We start from the raw sequence: 8,895 nt of genomic DNA on the forward strand, positions 1-8,895 counted from the left end.
TCATTGGTATAATATTCTTCATAAAAAGTCAACCTGTGAAATAATATTTACTGAATTACCAAGTAAATACCCTATTGGAAAATTCATTATTTGTAAGCAAAGGTCGGGAATGAAAAGAGAAAGACACTAAATATAAATATTTCTATAAGGTAAACTGACTTCATAACACAAACTTATAGATGTCTATACATTCAGAGACAGTACATTTGTGTTCATTAACTAATGTAATTTAGCTTTACTTGAACTTTTTCTATGTGAAAAAAACAAATTTTTACTTTAGGAATCAAAATTTAACTTTATAAAAAACAGGTAATGACTCTATGGGGATGGTGTAGACTGACTCTGGGTCTAGTATAATTTTTTCAGGGTTTAGGGTACAGCTCAGTAGGGGAGCATGAACTTAGCATGCACAAGGTCCTGGGTTTGATTCCAGCACCAAGAAAAACAAAAGCAAAAAACAAAACCAAAAGATTGTTTTTCCTCTGTCCCTCTTCATTAAGAGCTTTTAGTCCCTTAATAACCGTTACCTTTGGTGAGCGGCTTTTTTTAATTGTTTCTTGATTTCTTTGGAGCCTTTCAATCAAGGGTATGGCAAAAGAGAATGTCTTTCCTGTTCCTGTCCGGGCTTGAGCAATTAAATCTTTTCCTTCATATACAGGACCAAAGGTTTTAACTTGAATAGGAAAGAGATATGTTACCCCTCGACCTGTAAAATGAGATTTCATTAAAATTTGTGACTAGCATTAGGAAAAAATAAATTCATTTGAAAATGACAATCTGTATTCCTCCATGACTGCCTAAAGACACACTACCTAGTAATGGTTACAGTTATTCCTACCCCAAACAGGAATTAGAATAAAATGGTCTGGTTTGACAAATGAAGACAACTCTTACAGTTAAAATAAATCAGAATAATGAAAAGAATGATGTAGAAATAACTGCAATTAAAAAGAGAGGGCTATTTGTTTTTTAAATTCTTTTGGTAGGAAAAGGAATCAGAGTTTTATAAAATTAGCAGCAGATCTTCAATGACATGAAAAAAATCACAGTACCTTTTAGAAGCTTTATAGTCTCCTCAGAAATGGAAAAATTAGAGAAGGCTCCTTCCTTTTGTTCACGTGTTAGAGTCTGTCAAATGAAACCAACATCCTAAATAATAAAATTTATATTGACTTTTACTCATTTTTAGAGTGAAAGACGGGGCTTCCCATCTAGTCCTTCATATCGCTTGCGTTGGTCTCAAACATGCTATGCAGCAAAGGACAGTCATAATTCTGATTGCATCTGCCTCAAAGAGTACTGGGATTACAGCTGTACATAGCCAAGCATTTCCATAAATGGCAAGCGTACTTATTTTTCACACACACACACACACACACACACACACACACACACACACACGAATATGAATCTCACTATGTAACCCTGGCAGCTCTGGAACTTGTTAAGTAAACCAGGATGGCCTCAAACTCAAGAAAAACCTACCTCTGCCTCCCAAGTGTTAGAATTAATGACATACACCACCATGCCCAACTGCATAAAATATTTTCAAACACAGATTTTCATTCTTTTGTATCCTTTTAAAAAACTATGTTTAAATTTATGTGTCTGTGTGCGCACCACATGTGTGCAGGTGCCCAAGGAAGCCAGAAAGGTGCCCTAGAGTTAGAGATCTGGAGTAACAAAGAGTTGTGAGCTGCCCAATGTGGGCAACTGAAAATAAACTGTGTCCTCTAGGAGAAAAGCATGCACTCTTAACTACAAAAACACTCTCTGCTCCATTATTGTTTTAATGAAATATGATATATGCCTCTACAATCTTGTTCAGATGATAGCAGAACCAGGAGAAGCTATTTGATGCAGATCACACTATTATTAGTCTATATATATATATATATATATACATATACATATGTATATGTATATATACATATACACACACACACACACATATATGTATAATTTGAATTTTATTGTTTGTTTTTAGACACAGGGTTTCTCTGTGTAGCCTTGGCTGTCCTGGAACTAGCTTATCTACAGACTAGGCTGGCCTCAAACTCACAAAAATTCGCTGGCCTCTGCTTCCTGAGTCCTAGGATTAAAGGTATGTGTCACCACTGCCAGCAGGAATAGCTGTGTTCTACTGCACACACTGCATATTTTATTTACTAACTGACCATTATTAGACATATAGGTTATTTAGACTTTTTGCTAAGATCAATATTATACTTAATTCATATAACTTTGTACACAGCATAATCATACATAAATTCTTAAATGCAGAATTCCTGAAATCTAATTTGACAGGAACAAAATAACCAGGGCTTGAAATACAGCTCAGCACTTAAGAACAAATTTTATTCTTGCGGAGGACCTGAGTTTAGTTCCCATATCCCATGTCAAGTGGTTCACCAATATCCAAGGGATCCAACACCCTCTTCTGGCTTCCCTGGACACTCACAGTCATGTGACATAGACTCATACAAACACAAATAAGAAAAATAATAATCAACAGTTTACATTGCATTAGGCAAACTTCAACAAAGTTAGGAGCAATCTGTACATTCTACTAGCAAAACAGATTTGTAGTCAACGTATGTGCTTCTTGGTAAATAACAAATTAACAAGTAGAAAAATATAGAACAGCAATACAAAGATTCACCTCTTTCCATAATCCTCCATGGGTTTCACATAAATTAATCTCAGTGCCTATACCAGGGTTTCATCCCTAGCACAGCATAACGAAATAATGGAGAGGGCCTAAATTATTAGCTATTATCAGATTAAAGGTTATAATAGTTATTATCAAAGAGAGACCAGGCACAGTAGTGCATGCCTTTAAAACCAGCACCCAGGAGGCACGGGTTGAGTGCCCAGCACCCATGTGGTAGTTCACAACCATCTCTAACTCCAGTCCCAGGAAATTTGACACCCTGTTATGGCTTCAGTAGGCATCAGACATGTACATAGTGCACATATATACCTACAAAAACCACTCAGAAGAGGGGAAGGAAGCCCTTTTAAAAAGAAAGTAACTATCCTAAGTATCGCAGCTATAAGGCCATGGTATGGCAGACAGCTGGGCATGATGGCACAACACCTTTAATCCCAGCACACAGGATGCAAAGGCAGGTGAAATCTCTCTGAACTCAAGACAAGCCAGGGTTACTGAGTGAGACCCTGCCTCCAAAACCAAAAAATTCTACATGGTGGTATACACTGTAATCTCAGCACTTGGAAGGCAGAGTCAAAAGGACAGAATCCAAAATCATCTTCAGCTACCTGGAAAGTTTAAGACTAACGTGGCTACTATATGAGACTCCATCTTAAACTAATGAAAAACAACACAGCAGGTATTGGAGTAGAGTCAATGTAACGCGTGTCTACTCTCACTCCCCAAATCCGATATCCAGAGAAACTCTGTCTCAAGAGAAAAATATAGGGTAGCAGCAAGTTGGTTCAGGTCAAAGGCACCTGCTGCTGAGCTTAACAACCTGAGACTGATCCTTGAGACCCATGCACTAGAAGGAAAAGTGACTAAACCACACACTAAATAAATGTGTGTGTGTGTGTGTATAGACAATACAATGAAAGAAACAAGGACCGAAGTGGAAAAGGCTCAGGTTTCAGTTATACTGATTCTCTGGTTCAAATAAGAACATTAGACACACCAGGCAGTGGTAGTGCACACCTTTAATCAATCCCAGCACTGGGGAGGCAGAGGCAGGCAGAACTCTGTGAGTTTGAAAACAGCCTGGTCTACAGAGTGAGTTTCAAGACTAGCTCCATACATAGCTACTGGGAAACCCTGTCTTGAAAAAAAAAAAAAAAGAACAAAGAACATTAGACACTAAGCAGGAAATACTATGGAATCAATTCTAATGAACCTAAAAGATCAAGTCAGCCTCCATTTTAAAGACAGTCAGCCTCCATTTTAAAGACAACACCATATGCAAATATTATGTGTACCTCCTCCACTTTATCACTTGATTTATGAGTAGAATTTTCGAAGGATGACACTCGCTTTGACCTTTTCTCATACACATCAGCATCTCCATTTGGTACGTCTTTTCTTCTTGACTTATGAGATGGGGAGAATTCATTGGAAAGTCTACTAAGTCCTTCTTCGGTGTCTCCATTTAGCTTCTCTCTTATTTTAGCTTTTTTGGGCTTGGGAGCATCAGCATCCAGGTCATCTGTAACACCATTTTCTCTTGTTTCTGTTTTCTCATCTGATTCATAATGGTGCCTTGACTTCCTTCTATCACTCTGTAGACAAAAAAGGAAACAGTGCCAAGCTCTCCTTTTAGGACACTAAAGCTCAAGTATGACTCCCCATTGGCTAAGCTCAACCTACAGTTACACTCTACCTGCAAGAAATCCAGACTGGTTAGTTAACACAGGGTCTACATCTTACCTGCTTCAATTTGTCATGCCATCTCTTGCTTTTCCAAGACTCGGTCTCTAGAACATTTCTAATCCCATCCTAAGACTTTTAGGAATGTTAAATAGTTCCTCCTCAGGAAAAGAATGAAGTCTCAAAATTATAAATTAAGATGCAAATAAAAACTAACATCTCCAAAAGGGGAAAAAAATTTATTGAGTACCTACCCATCATTGTGTAATGTTTTCGGCTTATCTTGTTTAAATCTTCATAACAACCCTATCAGGGAAGTACAGGTCCATAATCCCTTATCCGAAATTCCGAAATCCATAAAGCTCTGAAAACCGAAAGTGTTTTTGTAACTTATATGGAGACAAAACCTTATCTGATCTGAATTCATTTGATGGCAAAATTTGACAACTAATGTGAAGCTACTTATAGTCTTTATTGATCCCATTCAGTATGACTATCCGTATTTAATATTAAGGCTGCAGGTCCCCAACCCTTCTAATGATTTCCAGTTATTTCAAAATAACATCTAGCTCCAATGATTTTGGATAAGGGATGGTGAACCTGTATTATCTTTGCCAGTTTGTAGATGAAGAAGCAGAATTTAAGAGGTCAAATATTTGCCAAAGGTTCTGCAAGTGGAAGTGGACGTAATGGAATGTAGCCCTGTCTGACCTGAAAGTCTATGTTCTTTTCACGTCATGCTTCCTCCCTGAATTGTGTGTTCTGCTTTGAGACATGTTCTCGTGTAGCTCAGGGTGGCCTTCAACACCATTTTCCTGCCTTCACCTCCCAAAAGCATGGAACAGGTATTTTGTATTTAATATAGACATAGTTCTCCTTGAACTCTGATAGATTAAAGAGAAATGAAACAATGTAATTTATATAAAACCAGTTGTTACACTTCCATAGGATTATAACCCTGAAAATTAAGACTGTTTAGGTTAACAGAGTAACAAAAAAGGCAACACCAAGGCACAATTCTGTAACTTCAATTTTTAAATGCAAAACCAAGACCAGAGAGGAGTTAAGAGCACTGGCTGCTCTTCCAAAGCACTCAGGTTCACTTCTCAGCACCCACAGCGTGGCTCCAGGGGATATGACAGCCTCTTGTGGCCTCAGAGGACACGCATGCACGTGGTACATAAGCATACACACAGGCAAACCATCCATACATATTGAAAAGAAAAAAATTGTTTTCCTTTAAATACCAAACTGAAGGAGGCTTTTTTGTTTTTTGTTTGTTCTTGTTTTTTTTTTTTTTGTTTTTTGTTTTAGTATTCATATTTACAGACCACAAAAGATGATTTGGAAATTTAGTCCTTCAGAGTCCCTTGGTCAAGTAAATAAATAAACAAATCACTTGCTTCAGAAAAGATTAGATAGCAGTACTTCATTATACTAAAAACTACAAGCACCAAAGTTTCACCACTGATACAATTTAGGTGCTTTAGCATAAAATTTTCTCATCCATAAAACAGTTGAGAAAACTGAGTAATATGTGAAAACGCCTTTAGAAAAAGTGCTACATCATTTGATCTTTAACTGCGCTCCTTATAGTAATAAGTCCTATAGAAAAGCAAGACTACTAAAAGAGTCAGTCCTGGGCTTTGCATTGTTCCAGGACCCCGCACTTTGGGGAGAAGATGGAGCAAGTCAATGAGACACCTTGAAGTCCAAACCCTGTAACATCCCAAAGTGCTGAAAACTCCGCTGCCCTATACTGGAGCCACAGGGCCTGATACTGTCTCCTGTTTCCATTGCTCTGTATGTCTTAGCGCTTAGCTCTCAACCTTTTTCAGGGTTTCCTTTTCCTCATCCTCGGCAGAAGCTCAAGTTTTTTGCCTTCAACACACACTTCCTGCCTCTTCTCTACCTTCATTCACTTTCTAAGAACATGAATTACCTATCTCAATATATCCAACCCAAAATTATCTTCATCTTGCCAGACCTGGCCTAATGTTCTATTTATGCTAGTTCATATCCAGTCCATTTCCAAATCTCTAGTTCTCTTTCATGAAGGGCAATCAACAAGTATGATATTGCTTGAGAATTTGCCAGGGAAAGCTTTCAACATATAAGAATATAGTGAAATGTAAGGATACACAAAGACACCACTATGTTCCTCAAGAATCTTTGGGCAATATTCAGGATATATATTCAGAAAAAAGTAACTTTACAAGGAAACACATTTTTAAAAAAATCAATCACAAAGATAACAGTGGAACAAGACAAGACCTTGAAGGGGAATGAGATTATTGTGTGCTGTATGGTTGGGAAACTACAAACATTACCTAGGCCTCATCAGATAAAGGATTTAGGTGTGAAAGGGAAAATAATCTTTTCAAGAGGAACTAAGATTAAAGTGACTGTTTGGAGATGTATAATCTACCCCAGGTACCTACAGTAGTAAAATTCAAAGCCTTGGGAGTTATTATTTAAGAGGCAAAGAGCTTCAGCTTTGGAAGATAAAAAGGATCACGAGATGGATGGTGGTCATGACAGCAGAACAACTCTACTACACTTGATGACAGCTGGTTACACACTTAAAAATGGTGAAAATGTGGGCAATGGATGTGGGCAAGTTCAAACCCCTGAAACTAGAAGTGACAAGATGTAACTCCTAGATTTAGTACATTCTACAAAAGCAGAAACGGGGGTTGGGAATATAGCTCAGTGCTGGGCATTTGTCAGGCATGGTAGTTCAATGCCCATTAGGAAGATGGCATTAAAGGAAGAAGGAAGCAAGACTAGTTGGCTACAATATAGATTTACCTTGGTGGTAAATCCTAAGGATACTCCCTAATCCCTAGCACGCTACAGAATAAATATTTTATCAGATTTCATCTTTCCCACAGTCACTTTTATCCTCCTCAACTCTTTTTTTTTCCTCCAGGTCAAACGTCTCCAGTAAAAATTTTACCTGTGCATTTTCTTAGCACCTTAAGATCCTCTATTGTTTCGAGTTTTTTGATTTTTGTTTTTTCTTCCTTTTCTTTTTTTCGGACGGAGGTGGGGGTAGAGCCTCTAAAAATTCCTCTACAGGCTCCTGGTGGGCAGGGACCATTTTGCATATTTAATTAGCTTAAGCTCCTTGGTACTCAGCAAAGAGTCAGGCACAAATTAGACTCAATAAATACCTGTGGATTGAAAATACTGACAGTAAGGGCTATTCATAATACAACCCCCACGAACTCCATCACAGCCAAACCCTGGTAACCCTAGTTGTGCCACTATTCCTTAAGCCTCGATTACCCAATCACGGAGGATTGTAAACCTAGGTAGCCTTCCCCAAGACTGCTGCAGACACGACATCGCGACAGAGAAGCAACACATAGGCAAAGCCATCATCTTTCTTAATTATGTTCTTCGAAGGCTCCGGCAAACCAAATGAAGGGCCTCGCCGCCGAAGAAAGGGGAAAGGAGCAGATTCCGCGGTGATGGGAGCTCGAGTCTGCCCATCTCTTGGGAAGAGATCCAGGCGCAAGGGCCGCCGGCGGGCTGAAGTGTCACGGAAGCCGGGCCGAAGCCTAGGTCCGGGAGGGTGGCGATGGGGATGGTCCCCGGGGCCTCAGAGGGCAGAGCACGGCGAGGGGAAGCCTTCCCTCGGGAGCTCGCGCCCGGTACTGACAGGTCGTCCCCTTCAGGGACCGCTCCCCTCCCCGCCCAGGCCAGCGCAGCCCGAGGGAGGCGCGGCCCAGCCGCAGCGCACCTTTTGCCTCTCCTTCTTCTGGCTCTCGGACTCTTCCAAGGGTGCCTCGAGCTCCATGATGTCCCCCCAGAGGAGTTTCCCGGGCATTACTGGCCGCCGCCACCTCCCGCCGGGTGCGGTGGCCACGACCACCTACGGGCACCGACAGCGTGAAAGGAAGCGGGGGCTGGGCGGCCGCCGGCCAGGGCCGTGCGTCACTTCCGGGCCACGCACCGCACCGCGGGAGCAAAGCAGCCCGAACTCTCCGGGAGGAAACGCCTCCAGAAAGCCGCAACCTCCCTCAGCCAATGAAAATGCCGAGAGGCCCCGCTAGGCCCGCCCACTCGCTGAAGTGACAGGCGGCTCCAGAGCACGGGCCAATCTCCGGGAAGGACTCTTGAGCCGGCGGCGCCGCACGAAAAATTCCAAGGCTCCCCCTCCCCCTCCGGGAACACCTCCCTTCCCAGCATGCCCTGCAGGGCCCGAGCAGCCCCCTCACGGGCGGTAGGGAAGAGGGGCTGACGCGCCCTGCACCAGCTCCGTGGGCCAGCACGCGCCGGGGCCGGCCAGAGCGCCACGCGCCGTCCACCCATTCGCCGCCGGAAACTGCAGCCCTCCGCCACGCCCCCCGCAGTGGGTGGAGCGTTAGCGTCTAACGGCTCGGCGCGGGGACGGGCATTGTCGTTGAGGCTGCTTTGGGGGTCTGCCGGGTCGGATGGGTCCGCGGCGGACGGAGGGCAGCACGACGTCCGCCCCTCAAGCAGGCTTTAGGTTATGGCTTCAGTTTAGTTCCCAGGCTCCACAGAAGAGA

At 42.0% G+C, this 8,895-nt stretch overlaps 1 protein-coding gene across 1 annotated transcript in view; it reads right to left on the reverse strand.

The window, feature by feature from the left end:
- Ddx50 (DExD-box helicase 50) overlaps window positions 1–8,293 on the reverse strand; it is a 28,424-nt gene extending 20,131 nt beyond the window's left edge. The window contains exons 1-4 of the mRNA XM_038342508.1: window positions 8,106–8,293; window positions 3,970–4,269; window positions 1,053–1,128; window positions 528–706 (exon numbers count right to left, since the gene is read on the reverse strand). Coding sequence (XP_038198436.1) covers window positions 528–706; window positions 1,053–1,128; window positions 3,970–4,269; window positions 8,106–8,192 — 642 coding nt within the window. The 5' untranslated portion in view covers window positions 8,193–8,293. The remainder of the gene's footprint in view (window positions 1–527; window positions 707–1,052; window positions 1,129–3,969; window positions 4,270–8,105) is intronic.
- Window positions 8,294–8,895: the final 602 nt, after the last annotated feature.

The sequence above is a fragment of the Arvicola amphibius genome, chromosome 9 (genome assembly GCF_903992535.2).
Source record: "Arvicola amphibius chromosome 9, mArvAmp1.2, whole genome shotgun sequence".
Classification (NCBI taxonomy): domain Eukaryota; kingdom Metazoa; phylum Chordata; class Mammalia; order Rodentia; family Cricetidae; genus Arvicola; species Arvicola amphibius.